Source organism: Eurosta solidaginis, chromosome 1 (assembly GCF_040869045.1).
Source record: "Eurosta solidaginis isolate ZX-2024a chromosome 1, ASM4086904v1, whole genome shotgun sequence".
Classification (NCBI taxonomy): Eukaryota; Metazoa; Arthropoda; class Insecta; order Diptera; family Tephritidae; genus Eurosta; species Eurosta solidaginis.
This window is the reverse complement of record NC_090319.1, coordinates 125,779,764-125,798,461: the sequence shown is the minus strand read 5'-3', so window position 1 is coordinate 125,798,461 and position 18,698 is coordinate 125,779,764. Positions and strand designations below refer to the sequence as shown.

General features: G+C 37.5%; 2 protein-coding genes across 2 annotated transcripts in view; both read right to left on the bottom strand.

Annotated features, from left to right (window-relative positions):
- Dhc93AB (Dynein heavy chain at 93AB) overlaps nucleotides 1-18,698 on the bottom strand; it is a 2,991,564-nt gene that overhangs the window by 2,603,132 nt on the left and 369,734 nt on the right. The gene's annotated exons all lie outside the window — the stretch shown is intronic.
- LOC137236811 (uncharacterized) lies at nucleotides 12,682-13,464 on the bottom strand. The gene is made up of 2 exons (XM_067759822.1): nucleotides 13,000-13,464; nucleotides 12,682-12,933 (listed from the first exon to the last, which is right to left on the bottom strand). Exons 1-2 carry the CDS (start codon nucleotides 13,462-13,464, stop codon nucleotides 12,682-12,684), a joined length of 717 nt encoding a protein of 238 aa, XP_067615923.1.

Below are 18,698 nucleotides of genomic sequence, written 5' to 3'. Positions count from 1 at the left end.
ATGACCATCAAACGACTCAGTTGTTCGGTGTTGGTATCGGTGTTCGCCATCCTATTTCCTGATGCTGCCGCAACCCCAGCTGTCGGAACCCCTGGCATCTGATTCCCTACTGGACCAACGCCCCCCTCAGCACCGCCCTGTTCGTCGTCTGCCATATCTAAAATTTCTTCGAGCTTTTTCGAAAAGGTCAGGCTCTCTTCGGACCTATTTGCCACTACCTGGCTCACAAGGGACACACTAGCTTCGCGTCCGCTCCCTCCTTCGAAAGGGCCGAAAATCCTAGCAGTGCACTGGTTAAAGTAGTCTACAGGGACGAAATCTACCGGGTGTTGAATACCTGTATCAATTTGGTTGAACAGTGACCCAACTACCTGATTTCCAAGGGCACGCGCAAAGCCACGCGTGATACGCCTGTCTCCGCTGAACAGGCCCAAACCACCAAAAACTCTTTCTTCCCTGTTGTCTCCGTCAGACATGTACTCAGACACACTCTACGGATTCACATAATCTCAAACACGCAGTATCGCCTTAAATTTAGAAATGAGCTTCAATTTTCCTTCCAAAGAAAATTTAAGCAACTTAAACAAAACGGATTGAAAATCAGAACCCAAAAAAAAATTTTTAAGAAGAAAAAGAAGTTTCACAAACAAAAAAAAAATGCAAGTAAAAAAACTTAACCGATAACTCATAAAAATTTTACTAAACTAATAAAAGAAAATTACGAAATTAAATAGCAATTCAAAACAAAAATGCAAAAACAAGGGAAATTGAATCAAGTGCTTAAAAAAGAACTAAAGCAATTGAACGAAAACTAAAAATTTTTGGGGTTTTCTCAAAATTCAAAGTAAAGATTTGATAGCAAGTGTAACTTAAAATAAACAGAAGTTCCCAAAAAAAATTCAAATAATTCAAGTGGGATGACAAGGAAGAAATAATAAAAATGAAAAAAAAAATTAAAAAAAAATTAATTATAGGAATTAAATTTAAATATTAATAAAAAGGTATAAATTCAAGAGTAAAATTTCGATTAAAAAAAAACTTTAGAATTAAACTAAAACAAAATAATTCAAAATTTCGATTCAAGGGTAAAAACGAAATGTTAACTTTTCGAAATTAGATTAAAACTAAAAGTAAAAAAAAAACAAAGCAATTTGGATAATGAAATTCAAATTACTTAAGGGAAATTAACTCCTAGATTTAAATTCAAAAATTCAAAATTGAACATTGATTAAAAAAAGTGTAAAGCTTAATTTAAGTGGTAATAGAGTTTTTATATTTAAAAAACAAAATATTTAATAATTTTTAAGCACAAAACTAATTTCAAAAAAGATTAAATAAAAATTGCAAAGCTTAAAAATGGAATACAATTCAGTTTCAATGGATTATCGAAATCCTATTTAAAACCCTAAACCAAATAAAATACAACCGAACTTAAATTAAAACGGCCAAAGAGGTAATTCAAGTAATTGGATATAAATGGTAATATTAACGGGATATACCCCGTTGAAAATAAATACCACGAATAAAAAATCAAACATTAGAAAAGTAAAAAAAAAAATGTATTTAAAGAAATAAGGTGAAGTAAAAAAAACTATAAAAAATACAAAAATTTTAAAAATTGAATTTTAAAAATAAATATTTTAAACTCCAAATCTTAAATTGATATAAAAAAACGAAACGTATTTTGCATTCAAAACACAAAAGTTTTTTTTTTGCCAGAAATTGAAAGTTTCACGATAAAACTAACAATGTGAATTGCGATTCGTTATTCGAACTCCACAACAGCAATCTAACTTCGCAAAAGAAATTACTGTCGATGTAATAACATTAAAATAAAAAATAGTAATAATAATAAAAAAAAAATAAAAAATAAAAAAAATGTTTATGTAACGTAAGTTTTCAATCGAATGAAATTTCAGCCCAAAAAAAAATTAAAACAAAAAGAATTTTCATTATAAGTTTTTAGCGACCTTTCTTTTTTAAATAAATAATTTTCTTGCCGGCTTGAGGTCCAATTTTGTAAATGAAATTTTTCAAAAATTGTTGAGTTTTTTCCTTCAATATATTTCGGTTACCTACTGTAACCGTCTTCAGGATTAACTATAACAATATAAAGAAACATAAACAAAATAAAAATAGACATCAAAACAAACATTCATAAACACCATTATTTACATACATTATTTTACGCGTCTTCACTGGTTAACGCGGAGTTTTGTACTGTCCGTCTGTTTGTTATCAAATGTCTGTAGGAGCTTGCGCAATTATCGATGTCCGTCTTGTAGTTCATTCTTATGCTGGTCGGTGTGTTAATTATATGCAGCATTTCCAGTGTAAATCTTTTGTTATAATTGGTTTCTTGTTGGAGTATCATCGTTTTATCAAAGTCTGGAAAATGGTTCTTCGTTGCACAGTGTGTCATTAATGCTGTTTTTTGGTTAATAGTTTCATGACAATATTTAAAATGGGATTTATGTTGCGCTAGTCGAGATTTTAATTTTGCTTTCGTTGTTCCCACATATATGTTATTGCATGATTCTGTTTTGTTTCCATTACAAGGGATTTTATAGACAATATTACTTTTTTCTGTTTTAGGAATTTCGGATTTCGTTTTGTTAAAAATATTTTTCAATGTGTTTATTGGTTTGTGAGCTATCTTCACTTTTTCTCTATTATAGCAATCGGATTTTGCTAGACGCTCTGACAATTTTGGTACATATGCTAGCGATTTGAATATTTTTGTTTTTTCGGATTCACGTTGACTCGTCTGTGATAAACTTCTTTTTATTAAGGTTTTGATAACATTGTCAGGAAGGTCATTCCTTGTTAATATTAATTTAATTTCTTCTTTTATTTCCTGGTGGTAAGTGTCGTCTGATATTTGTAACATACGTTGTATACAGCCCATTGCTGTATTCATTATCATCTTTTTTGGATGTTTTGAATAAAAATTGATGATTCGTCCGGTAGATGTTGATTTCTTATACCACTTGAGCTTTCATTGGTTTCCTCGTCGAATAATAATTGTGTCGAGATAAGGTAATTTTCCGTCGTCTTCGAGTTCTGTTGTGAATTTTATATTTTTGTCAAATGAATTTAATGCATCAAGTGTACTTTTTACGTCATTTTCATTTATAATAGCGAATAGATCGTCCACATATTTGGTAAGGCATCTTGGTGTTCTAGTCAATTTTGCAGTTGTATTTTCCAATAATTCCTCCATTACGATATCTGCAATTACTGGTGAAGTCGGCGATCCCATCGGTAATCCTTTCAGTTGTGTGTATATTGTCTCTTTAAACTTAAAATATCTGTTTTCTTCTATACAGAATTTTAATACTTCCGTAAATAGTTTCTTTGGCATTTTCGTATGTTTTTCTATTATCGTCCTACCATTTCAACTATCGTAGGAGTGCGAGTTCGACTCCCACTCCCGGGAGAAAAGGCTTTGAAGAGATTTACAAGGTATAATCGAAACAGCTGTCGCCTTGTCCGTCCTGATGTCACGTTGTTTAAATTTTTCCCAAATTATTAAAGAAAATGTTTTCTTTTCAATTTTTTTTGGGTTTATTTAATTTTTTTTTTCATTCTACACAAATTTTATTTTAACTAATTTCTAACTTCCAGAAATTAAATTTTTTTTTTTTTACCTATTTATTTTTCTATTCATTTAATTTTTTTATTAAATTTTAGCCTGCATTTTAAAGAGATTTTTTTATCTTCCACTGATGTTTAATGCAAAAAAATCTTTAGATTAGGTTTAAGTTGAAGAAAAATTAGCTCAATTTTAATTTTTGTCAACTGAGGGAATAATTTATATAATTTTACCGTGGCGAAAAATAATATTGCTAAAGTTCAACTATCTGCAAAAAAAATTCTTTTGCGTCATTTGGCCAGGCTATTTACTCGATTTTTCATTTATGGAAAAGGGAACCTTCACTCAGTTTACGAGTACAAAAAGAGGTAACTAAAAATTGGAAAAATGCTATGCATTTAAATTTTACTAAGTTTTAGTTTCAAACGTGAATCTTTTTTTTTTTTCTTTTCGGAAAAAGAATGAAATACTCAACAATTTAAATTTCAGCACAAGACACAAAACGGAATTTAATTAAATAAACTGTACCTTAGTACTTACCGGTGACAGGGTGTCCAACGAAATTTCCTTTTCGTTACAAGCCAACCAACATACTTTACAATTGTGCAGCTTAAACGGAATTGAAACCGTTTTGCGAAAATTACGGGATTTTTTTTTTTGTTTTATTAAAAAAATTAGGTTTTTTTTTCCACTTGACCGGCACTATACTTTACTTTAGCTTTTCCGCGGCACGCCCACGCACTTTAAATCCAACTTTTGCAATGATTTTCTGAGCTTCAGCTCGATCGTGCGCATACCCCGATTCGTATCTAAACGGAATTTCCTATCACTTTCACTCAATTCACACCCACGCATGTGCAGTTGCATTTCGTTTTTGCGCATGCACACATTCATATCTGTACATGTAGGCCTCCTTCCACTAATGTTGTGCAACACGCGCAGATACCTGGTCGAGATACATTTTGTCGATAATGGTGTAACGCAAGAACAAGTACGGTTGCCGGTGGCATATGTTTCTATGTATCTTAAAGTCTCGTTTTCATTATGGCATATATGTTGTCAAATGTTGCCAAAATAATGAAAACGGGCTGCCAAATAGTGTCAGTTGCGTTTGCAGTCAGGTTTGACAGCTCACTGTCAAACAAAATTGCATCCAAGTGAAAACGACCAAGTTTCAGTTTGCCAGCGCAGTTGGCAACGTTTGACACACAAAACAGATTTTCCAACATGCTGGCAAATCTGTAATTAGTGCACAGATGATTTCACAACAAAGGTAAATTTTATAAAATTTGTAGAAAATGTTTATACTTATATTAATTTGTTGAATTTTAGTTTAGAGTTTATAGTTAAAATGGAGAGCAATATGGACGGGTTAGCTTAAAATTGTACAACTTTCCTTCACCCACCCAGCGATATGGACGGGTTAACTTCCAATTGTATAACTTTCCTTCACCCAGTCGGAACCACGGAAAAAAAGAAGCGTGTGCGTAAACTAACAGAGAAATGGACAGCGGAGCAAACTGAGTGGCTGGTCCAAGAAGTAGAGGTAAGGGACGGTACCTGTAATTTTCTGTCGCCTCAATACAGGGACAGGAATTTGAGGGAGGCTCAATGGCAAGAAGTGGCAGATATCTTACAGATGTCGCGATCTGAGGTATCTGCCAAATGGAACAGCCTGCGCTGCTCTTTCCGCGTGAGTTCTTTTTTTTTTCTTTATAAATATATATGTAATTGCTAAATCTAACATTTTAATAGGCGGCCTTTAACAAAAAAGATAAGAGCAAAAGTGGACAAGGTGCGGTACGAGCATATGCAGTAAATCCGCTATACAACTCACTCAAGTTCCTGGAGCCGTCGCTGCAAATTGAGGCCAACACAACGTCCAATCTTCCAAGTGGCTGATGAATTTTGCTACATTAAGAAACTCAAATAATTTTTTTTTTTTCAGTGTATGGAATTCATTTTTCTTTTATTTATGTTAAAGCTCATTCAATTTTATTAAATATAGCTTAATTACTTTTAAACATAATGGACTTTAAATGCCCCCCCTGCTCGTTGATGCATATGCGGCATCTTACCAAAAAGCAGCATTCAGTTTGTTGGCCATTTGAATTTTATATGGGAATAAGTCCAAATCTTTGTGCATAATTGACTGTAATGACTGTCTGCTTACACCCATTTGAGCAGATAAACTTCTTGTCGAAACACGTGGATTGTTTTGTATGGCAGCAGCTACAGCAGCGATTGTTTCCTCCGTTCGAACTGAAGGGTTTCGATGGTAAGGTCTTCTGTTGACTGCCCCATGCTCGGCAAAATTGTTTACAAGTCTCATTATGGTCCATCTGCTCGGAGGATTGCCGCCAAACGTGCGCCTATACTCTCTTTGAACCGAAACTACGGACTCCAGTGCGTGATAGCAACGGACAATCCAAATTCTTGTTTCAGTGTCCCAGTTATCCATTTTTGTTAAATGTAAAAGTCAATCTGCAAAATAAAAAAAAAATTAACCAGATTCATTAAATAGAAAAAAAGTTATTTAATTTTTTTGGTAGCGGCTTTCATCAGCCACCCGGTATGTATTTATAAACATACAGAGACTTATATATGTATGTAAATGTATACATATATCTTTTTCATAACGATCGACATGATTTAAGGGGTCAGTGCTGTTTGCCAAAAAACGCTCAAGAATTTCTTGATCGTTTTCTTGCGAATAACATTTAGCTCTTTAACAAAAGAAATAAAATAATCAGGGGATTCGTTTATACGCTTATATTCGTCGTAAAGCACAAGTGGTCTAACTCGAATTTTCGTTGTTTTAGATAGGCATGGTACTGCGTATGGAAAAATATGCTCACTTTTACTTTTGCATTAACAGGGTACCTCCTAGCTCCCATAGCCACCCCATAAATAGCAGAACTAACTTATGTTGCCAGTGCTTGTTGTTGTGTGTTGTAAAACTCGTATATGTATATCTAATTTTTCATACAAGTTTACATTACATTATACAAGCTTTTCGAGGCATATATAAGAAATGAAACGAATACCCTGAATATATACTGCGAAAAAGCTATTTTTAACCGTTGTTCAAACAAATTATGAGATAGGGTGATTTTGAAATTTTTTTTGAAATAGGGTAATCTTCCACTCAGGCGCATTTTTTTTTAATAATTAGCGGTTATTTAACATGTACCTATTGATTTATAGAAATGTCCATCGCAGCAGAGTTCACCTGCTTCCCAGGGTGACACAGACGGTTCTGAGGACTGCGATGACTCGATGTCAACACCGTCAACATCCCGAGGATCAGTGTCACGACGTCGCGCTAAAAAAGATGACGATGGTTTCTCCGAGGTGATGGAACGAGCATTGGAGACAATGTCAACGGCCGCAAAAGCTGATGCTTGGGATGACCTGGGCAATTTTATGGCATCAAATGGCCGTGAATAGTCAACTGAACTCCCTCAACTGGGAAAGGAATTCAAGGCTGAGTTGTATGAGCTGGTATTAAAATACCAGAACAAATTTGCACGGTAAGAGCAAAAGCAATAATATTGATAAAATGTTAATTTCTCTTTTTCTTTTTTTTAGCAAAGAATGATGCCGTCGTAATTTTTACAATAATTTATGTATTTTCAGATTTACATATGTATACATTCACTAGCCAGAATAACTATGCGATAGACTGAGACAAAATGGAAAATATTAACATAGTAATTTATGTGTATTTAATAATTTTCGTAAAAACTTTATTTTTTTTGTGTTGTATGAAAGAAATTGCTTAACACCCTCGACGAAAAAAAATTTCACTATATTTTAAATGAAAATATACAAAAATGTAGGTACATATGTTACGAATGAAACCATTTTAAGTATTCTCCCAGTTTACTTCGGTTCACTGTATAAAGTGTTCCACAAAAGTCTACTTAGATGCAACTAAATTTATTTTTTCAAAATTTACATATGTAACATTTTTCAGAATTTTTTCGAGTATGCAGTTTGCAACCCATTCAATTCTAATACAATAATGTGTAACTTCCAAAGAGATTGAATGTTTCCTTGGTTTTGGCAATTTTTTTCTGACGTCTTTGGGTAAAAAAACTTAAGATCGAAAAAAAATTGTCAAAAATTAGGGATCTGCTTGTAAGTTACACATTATTATACAATAATTGAATGGGCTACAAAACTTCATATTCGAAAAAATTCTGAAAATTGTTATGCAAATTTTGAAAATTGTGATGCAAATTTGGCGATTTTTTAAGGAAATTTAAGTAGGAAATTTGTAAAATATACAATATACGCAGAGTTGTTCTGCTAAAGGTGTATTAACAGCGATCCAAATGAAATGTGTGTTTTTATTTTTATTTATTTCAATCCAAATGAAATGTATCTTATTTATCTTAATATATACATACCTATTTACCACCCCTGTGAATAGCGTAAATGTACAAAGCAAAGACTTAAACAGCACAAAATGTTATTTAAAAAAAAATGTATAATATACTAACACCTTTATTGATGTTAATGACAAGCAAAGACTGAATTTTAAAAAAATGTTAGTACGCAAGCCACTTTTTATTTGTAAATATCGCTCGTTTCATAGAAAATTGATGTAATCCAAAATTTAAATTTTTTGAGATTTTATGATACCTCGAAACAGCCTGCTGGTGCGATTATACTCATAGATTAGAATACTCCAAAGTTCAAAAATGACGGTCATAGCTATCTTTGAATCTTATTTTTATAATGGAGCTTTATGAAAAAATAAAACATTGTTTGCGTTTTCCCAAAAAATATAATTACAAATAATTTCTATCCTATTTTTCAACTGTCAATAACTTAGTGAAAAATTGACCGATTCTGATGATTTTTTCTTTGAAATTTTCGTTATTACTTTTACTTTTATATAAATTTATAAGCAATTGCATATAGTTAAAAAAAAAATTTTAGTATTTAGTAAAAATGTATGACTTTTTTTTCAAAAATTAATTTCTCAAAAAGGGTTCTTTTTTTTTGTTTAAACTTTTTCTGTATCGAGTGAGCAGTTTATATTTCAACTTGGGTAAATATCCATTGGCCAAAGCTCGTTGTTTTCGAAATATGAATTTTTGAATATTAATCTTTTTTCCCATATATTAATGCATTACATATCAGCATACAAGGCGATCAATTCCAAATGCTTAAAATTAATTAAAATATCATATTTATTATTGAAAACAATCATTTGTTGTTATTTTTCAGAATTAAAGTGATTTTGTAACACGACATGGCAAAAGCTCTTGTGACGGTATTGGAGGTTTAGTGAAATATTTTGTCTCATACATACAATCTCCGTAGTAGAGTCGGAAGCAATGCCGAGCCCCTGCCCCCGTCTTCTTCCCCCTCTTTTCCGGCAGCAATTGTGTAGGTCAGGGAAACAGACTCTTAGTCCCTGCCTCCCTTTGCACCGTTTGCCAGCATAGAATATATACGTTTGCGACATCCGCCCAATGCAGCTCCTGCCATGGACGGTGCCAATTTCCTAGATGTTCTGGTCTCCGCGACGGCAACCCCCCGACGGGTTTCATTGCGCCATGTTGCCAGGTCGCAAACCCCAATCTACCGGGAACCCCAATGCTTGCCCAAGGACGCCCAGTCCCAGGGCCACAACAGCAGTTGCGTCCTGGCTTTCCTCAACCCAGGCGTATTCACCCGTCACTTACTCCCAGAGTGGCGACGTCTCCCCCTATGCACTTCAGAATTCTGCAGTTAAACTGTAATGGATTAACTGGGAAGATCACGGAGATAGTCGATTTCATGAAGTGGCACAACATCCGCATTGCTGAGATTCAAGAGACTAAACTCACAGCAAGATCTGCACTGCAAACCTGTTCTGGGTATAATGTCCACAGAAAAGATCGCATGAGCGGAAATGGAGGCGGCCTCGCGTTTATCATACACCACTCTGTGCAATATCATATATTTGATCCTGGCATCGACCGCAGGGACAATGTCTTAGAACGTCAAGGCCTATCTGTCCGGTCAGGCGATGCAAAATTAGAAATCATCAACATCTACATCCCCCCTGTCACCTGTTGCCCCAGTGGATACCACACTGATATCAGCGCCGTACTCACTGGCAACAATCGCATTATCTTAGGCGATTTCAATGCCCATCACGATCTATAGCACTCAAACTTGCGGGCGGACAGTAGGGGTGAGATGTTGGCGGATCAAATAGAAGAAACGACGTTCTGCACAATAAACGGAGACGCCCCCACACGTATGGTAGGAAGCTGTCACAGTTCGCCGAATATTTCAATCGTGAGCGAAGAACTCGCAAACTGCGTAAACGGGCAGCCGATGGTAACATTTGCAGCCGACCACCTGCCTATACTTATTTCGCTCCAGCGTTCCGCCGACTTCATCGTCGCAGAAAAACGCACTTTCATAGACTTCAAAAAAGGAAAGTGGGAAGAATACAAATCTTTTACAGACAACCGCTTTGCTGCCCTCCCTATTCCGACTGATGCCCGCCAAGGGGAGCGTGCCTTCCCTAAGGTCATTGTATCCGCCTCGGCACGTTTCATTCCCGCCGGGAGAATTCCCGAAATCCGGCCCCACTTCCCGGCGGAGGCCGCAAACTTAGCGAGAGAACGTGACCTTATAAGACAGCTTGACCCAGGCGACCCCCAAATAACGGATATAAACCAACGCATCAGATTGCTTGTGGACGAACACAAGCGGGCGAAATGGGAGGAGCACCTAAGAAGCTGTAACCTCTCTGCGGGTGTGGGTAATCTTTGGTCCACCGTAAAGTCCCTATCGAATCCGTCCAAGCACAACGACAAAATTTCCATCGCCTTTGGCAATAAAATGCTGTCGGATGCGAAAAAATGCGCGAACGCTTTTTGCCGACAATACATATTGCATTCTACGGTTGACAAAGTCAGACGGCAGGCCAACAGACGTGCACATAAACATAAATACAGCACGTCCCCAAGTACCATCACCGCCAAAGTGGTTGAGGATGCCATCGGTCATGCTAAACCATCTAAAGCAGTGGGCCCAGACGGCATAGCCACGCCGATGCTTAAAAGCCTAGGGAAATAGGGTTTCAAATATTTAGCACATGTCTTCAACCTGTCTCTTTCCACCTTTCTAATTCCCGAAAAATGGAAAATGGCGACGGTTGTCCCGCTACTAAGGCCTGAAAAACCAGCTAACTTAGGATAGTCATATCGCCCGATATCTCTGCTATCGCCAGTAGCCAAGACGATTGAAGCCATTTTACTCCCCTACTTCAAAGCAAATTTGCAGCTAGCCTGTCATCAGCATGGCTTCATGAAACTCCATAGCACCACCACCGCGCTAAATGCCATCAGCATTCAGACAAATTGCGGTTTAAATCAAAACCCCCATCATAGAACAGTACTCGTTGCGCTAGATCTATCAAAAGCTTTTGATAGGGCACGTTACTGGAAGACCTGGAAGGGTCTACCCTTCCTCCATGTCTTAAAAGGTGGACCGCAAATTATCTGGGTGGTCGGCAGGCATCGGTTCAATTTAGAAATCAAACATCAAAACCAAGAAGAATTAAACAAGGGATGCCACAGGGTGATGTCCTATACGCCGATGACTGCACAATAATGGCCACGGGCCCAGGCCCACAGATCGATGAGCTTTGCAATAGAATAAACGACTACCTCCCTGATCTCTCCAGTTTTTTCGCCTCGCGAAATCTGGCATTATCACCGACTAAATCCTCCGCGACCTTATTTACAACATGGATATCCCAAATGTCGACCATTTCGAACATCAACGTCGATGGCACTACGCTACCGACTGTCCTACATTTTGGTGAGCACGCAGCCGTAATTGTGCCGAAAATCCAGAGCCGTAATAAAATCCTCAAATCCCTTGCTGGCAGTACTTGGGGAAAAGACAAAGAAACGCTCATTACCACATACAAAGCAATTGGCCAGCCGATTGCATGCTAGGCGTCCCCTATACGATCGCCAAGCCTAAAAATTACCCACTGGAAGAAGCTACATGCCTGCCAAAATTCTGCTCTCAGAACCGCCACATTAAAAAAAAATCACAGTGTCTGTATTGGGTCATGAAGCATATTTTCATAAAAAATTAGTTAACATAATAAATAAACTCGAAGCTCGTGTTGAGAGGGTTTCGGAAAATTTATTAGTTTTTTTTTATCCTTACAAAAACAAATAGTTTTTTTAGTGTAACTTTTTTATTTGACATTCGGTTGATATGGCAAAATGTTTACCTTGAGAGCCAATTTCGGTAATAGTCTAGTTGAGGGGTCGACTGCTAATACGCTACCAAAAATATCGAGAGAGGTGTCAATCGACGCGTATTAATCTCCCCAATTTCTTCTAATGTCCTTTGGAGCTCGGAAGTCGTTTTCACATAGTTGTGTCAGCTACCGAGTTGTAGGCCCTTAAAATATTATTTTTCTTTCATCAAACAGAGGTATAAAAATATTCACCAAAAAAAAAATATTGGAACTTCTTTGTTTAAAAACTTTGTCAAATAATTCAAAAATAACATTGCCATGCATTTCAAAGCACTTTAATTTGACGAACAAAAAGGATATTTTAAGGAACAACCCGGTCTATTGCACACTTGCTTCTAAACTACCAAAATGAGTCATGTAGTATTGTTCTGTTGTATTGCCAGGCAACTTCACCATAAGGTGTCATGAAGTACTCCATAAATTGTTCACGCACATTTACTGCATTGCTTGCTGGCCTACCTAAAGTACTGCTTGGCCGAATTGATGGGAGCATTCCGCTTTCTCCAAGCTCCATTCGGCTTAAAAGAAAATTGTGTAGGGCGCAAATGGCCAGAACAATAGCTTTCGCGTATACTGGTTTCACGTCCATTGGCCTTCTCAGAAGTCGGTACCGCGATGCACATATTCCGAACACATTTTCAACTACATTTCTGGCTCGAGATAGCCTATAGTTGAAAATTTTGTGCGACATAACTTGTTCACGAGAAGTTCAGTAGAAAGTGGACATCTGTGTATTTTGGAATAAGAGTTAATGATTATTTACACTAAATTCCAAGATTTTGTAGCAGAATTACCTTCCAAATACACCACCATCAGATTCACGGCCATATGCTCCAACTTCTACAAACAAAAATTTGTGGTCGGCGTCCACTAGAGCCATGAGAACAATGCTGTTGAATTTTTTATAATTGAAGTACTCAGAGCCGCAGTTTGCAGGTGCCTGAATAGCTACATGCTTTCCATCAAGTGCCCCACAGCAATTAGGGAAATTCCACCGCTGTTCAAAACGTTGAGCAATTTCTGTCCATTCTTCATGACTGCTGTGACGAAATATAACCACCATTAATATATGTGTAGATTTCTGACTGATTAAAGAAATCACATGAATACTCACTTCCAAAAAATCGTCTTTCAAAGCTTCATAAATAGCACGACATGTCTCACGTATTGCATGACAGATGGTAGTTTTTCCCAACAGGAAAACAGTCATCAGGCTGGAAAAGCTATCTCCTGTTGCCAAGTAACGTAAAGTTACTGCCAACTTCTCCCCGACCGAGATGGCATCCCGGAACTTCGTATTAGATTTGTAAACGTATGGGGTTATGCGCTCCACAAGAAAGTCAAAGTCCTCCAGAGTCATCCTCAAAAAATTTTTACACCCTTTTGGATCTAGCACGAACAGCTTAGAACGCAGTGTAGCATAGGACCCACATATTCCTCTATCCCGAAGCCCTGGCCTAACCCACCACTGATTCCGCTTCCTTAGCTGGTGCCGCTTTCTTCTACATGCCCTTAGGCTTGTCACAAAACAAAGAGTCGCAGCAGCTATCGCCATTTGTTTATTTTTCAGCATTTTTTTGTTTAAATTAATTATTTGATCGACTTTTACAAAATTTAATTCACTCTCGCACTTCTACTTTTATTTTTTGTCTTTTGTTCAAAAGAATGCAACAGCTGATGGGCTGTCAAAAATATTTATTTAACGTTTGACATCAGTGGTGAAAACTGAATGTCAATCGACTGGCACCAGAATTTGATGACAGTCTTTAACACACACTGCTATATCGACTTCATGCCAGTTTTTTATATGTAATGAAAACACATTTGACACCAAATCGCTATGGTGACAGTTAAGTCAGTATTTGATGTCAGTGATTTTGACATAATGAAAACCAGCCTTAAGGCTAGCGTAACAACAGTTTGTCAACTTCCAATTCCAATAAGCGGTAAGTTCTTCGCCTGTACCTATGAGCCTACGTATGTGTGTATATGTACAAGAGAGCGTGGACAAGCCGCGCTTGTTAGTAGGTATACACACACCGCATGCACATAGGTACAGTTGACTACAGACTGTAATCATGCATTTACTTACATTAGGGTGGTGCTAAAAGGTTACGGTAAGTAAATTGGTAAGTAATTAAAATCATTAAAAGGGAAAATAAGGCAAGTGTAAATTAATTATAAGGTAAGTATAAGGTAGGTAATAGAAAAATATAAGGTAAGTATAAGGTAACTCTATTTTAAGTATTTAGGTAAGTACATAATTATTTCTATTTAACTTCATTATTTAATTACATTTCATTTTATTTACATTTCATTTTCAGGTATTAATTTATAAACCAGTCTGCTTCAACAGACACCTTAATTGCAGTAATTGAAAAAAAATGTTTGCTTATACTCAAGTATTTAATTATTTTTTCTAAATTTATCTTTGATATTGATACAATGATTGAAGGTATATTAATCCAATGCAACTCTGCTCTTCTTACTGTTCTTCATTCCACTCCATTCGAGTGCCTTCTTTCATTGAATTCGAGTGCCTTCCACTCTTTTCGCAACATACTTCAATTTAAGCTGTCAAACTATATAGTAAACAATGATTACTTCGCGGGTATGGGATTAACCATGCTATTTTATATGAGAAAAATTTCTTTCCACGTGGTGAATCCCATGCTCGCGTATTACGCACAGTGTTGAATAGCAGCAACTCTCGATTACAGATGTCGCCCGCTCATGCTATAGTATTCGTAGGTGGCATTATATCACTAGCAGCAAATACTCTTTAAACATAAGATGGTGCATCGTAGAGTTCTGAAACTTTGTGGAAATTGTAGGACGGCTGTAAGAGGAATTCACCATACCTTTTGCTATGCTGTCCGCCTGATTTTTTTAAGGCTGTATATCTCTGTAATTTATTTTGCTTTTGGAAAAATAACCTATTTGAAAATAAGCTGACTGAAAAATATTGGCATAACAGCTTAAGTTAAATCAACAATTGAAAATCTCAGCCAAGCGATTTGTAAAAAAAGCTAATTTGTCTATTTGTTTCTTATTTGCTCGATATAGGATGTGTTCGAGCTGCAGCGGTGTTACGTTTTATAACAGCGCATAACGTTCTTCAGCAAAATTTTAGCGCGTTCGTTGAACGAAATGTTGAAAATCTATTGATCATCGCTAGGAAATTAGCGACATTCGATCAACTAAGCAGCACCTTAGCAATACTACTGCAAATATATCGAAAAGTAAGATGTTGCAGGGACGAAAAATCGTGTGAAGCAAGCTTCACAAAATTCTAGTAGGTCACATTCACCACTTACCACAGCAGAATTTGTTAAACTACCACTGTCTGTATTTGTTATTTAACAATTATTTGTACACTTTTTATTCAGCTAATGTGTTCAGAATTTTAACTTTTACTTTCTAAAACTCCAATCAGTGTATTTGTGCGCTTAAATTATGTTAAAAACTGTGTTAAAATCTTTGGTGTGGTGAAAGTGACCTACTAGAATTTTGTAAAGCTCCGCTGCTTTCCACCGAAGTTTGCGCCTGCAACATCTTTACTTTTCGATAATCTTTGACTACTGTTATTAGTTGGCTGCTCAAACACGCCCATATTAATTGTGCATTAAATCTAAAATATAAAACTCAAAAATGACTCCGGTTGTTATGTACGCAGGATTTATTTGGTTCAAAGTCACAGCCGATAATAGCCAAAGCCATAATAGCCATGTTTTTTTACACGCGTATACGTTTCGTTTGCGCGTGGAAAAAAACGCCTATCCTCGCTTAGATAATGCTTAGGAGCCCATCTAGCGGCAGTGGTTAAACAACTAGCTACAGCACAGGGTGTACCGAAAGCGAAGACACAACCCTCTGTTGTATTTCTGTGTATAACATATAGCTCAATCAGTTGTGATAAATAGTGGACGCGCATAGAATACATAGAATTAGTGCAGAGGGTGAAACATAGACACCTACTTCATTTACATCTGAGAATAATGCGTATTGAAATTTGGTAGTACTAAGTTTATGCGTAGCAATTTCAGAGGTGTATTTAAAGTTTGTCGCTTAGTAGTCCATATAAAGCTTAAGCGTAAACGTATATAGATGTGAAAAAAACACAGCTAATAATTTACATGGGTCATCAATTCTTTCTCTGATTCAAAAGCTGAACTACCATCGCTACCGTCATCAGCTCCGTGTCATCATTGCCAGTAGCGCCAATAACACCAAACTCGTGCCTGACAAACAAAAAACGTTTCACTCAATAGCGCAAGTGAAATGTACTACGCACTCACTACTGAGTAGCGTCAAAAATTCGCTTGGAGTCATTGAGTTACCATTGAGCTGGCACCGGCATTGGCGCTGGCGCCATGCAATTTACATCACTAAAATTGCGCCAATGGCCAGGTTTTTGACTTTTTTAATCCAGAGTCGCAGCCGTCCCACTTTTTGGCGAATGAACGACTCTACAATGCTCCCTCTTATTAATCTACACTCTTTGATGAAAACTATCTTAACCTAACTTGGTTGAGTGAACGCGCAATTTCAGCAGCCAAAAATAGTTATGTTAGTGAGTTAAAATGGACGATCCAAAACCGAATTCCGGGAGAATTACAATCCTACAAATCAATCAATCGAATTGATAATGAGGAGGATATATTAAATTATCCTAAAGAATCTTTAAATTCTTTAGATTTGCTTGGAATACCCCCTCATCATTTGCGTCTCAAAGTTGGATCTGTAGTTATTATGCTTCGTAATCTGCATGCACCAAAACTGTGTAATGGAACAAGATTGATTGTAACCAAGCTTATGAGCAATTTGATAATGGCATAGCTTTTAAAAAGACCGTTCAAGGGAGAGGAATGCGTGCTTCCGAAAATACCCTTGACTTCAAATTATTTGTCGTTTCAGTTTAGGCGCATTCAGTTTCCATTGAAACTTGCATATGCGGTGACCATTAATGAGTCGCAAGAACAGTCGTTGCAAGTCTGTGGCATAAATTAAGAGATGCCATGCCTTTCAGACGGCCAACTAAATGTAGCGTGTTCCCGAGTTGGGAAACCATCAACACTTTTTATTTACGCTCCAGATCAGAAAACTAAAAATGTTGTGTATCGTGCAGCTTTGAATTACTTACTTACTTACTTAATTGGCGCTTAACCGTCTAAACGGTTATGGCCGTCCAACAAGGCGCGCCAGTCTCTCCTTCGCTCCGCCAACCGGCGCCAATTGGTCACACCAAGGGAGTTTAAATCGTTTTCCACCTGGTCCTTCCAACGGAGTGGGGGCCGCCCTCTACCTCTGCTTCCATAGGCGGGTTCCGATAGAAACACTTTCTTGGCCGGAGCATCATCTTTCATTCGCATAACATGGCCTAGCCAGCGCAGCCGCTGCGTTTTAATTCGCTGGACTATGTTGATGACTGCGTATAGCTCGTACAGCTCATCATTAAATCTTCTTCGGTACTCGCCATCGCCAACGCGTAGAGGTCCATAAATCTTTCGAAGAACTTTTCTCTCGAACACTCCCAAAGCCGCTTCATCTGCTGTTGTCATGGTCCATGCTTCTGCCCCATATAGCAGGACGGGTACGATAAGTGACTTGTAGAGTATGATTTTCGTTCGCCGAGAGAGGACTTTACTTTTCAATTGCCTACCTAGTCCAAAGTAGCATTTATTGGCAAGATTGATTCTTCGCTGGATTTCAGTGCTGATGTTGTTGCTAGTGTTGATGCTGGTTCCCAAATAAACGAAGTCTTTTACTATTTCGAAATTATGGCTGCCAACAGTAGCGTGGTTGCCAAGGCGCATATGCGCTGACTCTTTGCTCGATGACAGCAGGTACTTCGTTTTGTCCTCATTCACCATCAAACCCATCTTTACCGCTTCTTTTTCCAGCTTGGAGTAAGCAGAACTAACAGCGCGGGTGTTTAGGCCGATGATATCAATGTCATCAGCATATGCCAGTAATTGCACGCTTTTATAGTATATTGTTCCAGTGCGGTTAAGTTCTGCAGCTAGTATAATTTTCTCCAGCATCAAATTAAAGAAATCGCACGATAGGGGGTCACCCTGTCTGAAACCTCGTTTAGTTTCGAACGGCTCGGAGAGGTCCTTCCCAATTCTGACTGAGCTGATGGTGTTGCTCAACGTCATTTTGCACAGCCGTATAAGTTTTGCGGGGAAACCAAATTCAGACATAGCGGCATATAGGCAGCTCCTTTTCGTGCTGTCGAAGGCGGCTTTAAAGTCGACGAAGAGGTGATGTGTGTCGATTCTCTTTTAACGGGTTTTTTCCAAGATTTGGCGCATTGTGAAAATCTGGTCGATGGTAGATTTACCAGGTCTGAAGCCGCACTGATAAGGTCCAATCAGCCGGTTCGCGGTGGGCTTCAATCTTTCGCACAATACACTTGAAAGGACCTTATATGCGATATTAAGAAGGCTGATTCCACGATAGTTGGTGCATTTTGCAGTATCCCCCTTCTTGTGGACTGGGCAAAGAACACTTAGATTCCAACCGTCGGGCATGCTTTCGTCCGCCCATATTTTGCTAAGAAGCTGCTGCATGCGCCTTACCAACTCCTCGCCGCCGAACTTGGATAGCTCCGCAGGCAATCCATCAGCGTCCACGGCCTTGTTGTTTTTCAATCTGGCTATTGCTATTCTAACTTCGTCATAATCGGGAGGGGGGACATATATTCCATCATCATCGATTGCGGGATCGGGTTCTTCATCTCTGCGCGGTGAATTGCTGCCTCCATTTAGGAGAGCAGAGAAGTGTTCCCTCCATAATCTAAGC

Coding starts and splice junctions, on each gene's coding strand:
- LOC137236811 (XM_067759822.1), bottom strand. CDS start 13,464: ATGCTGAAAAATAAACAAATGGCGATAGCTGCTGCGACTCTTTGTTTT. Junction 12,934..12,999: donor ACGATTTTTTGGAAGTGAGT/ATTCATGTGATT, acceptor ATATTTCGTCAC/AGCAGTCATGAAGAATGGAC.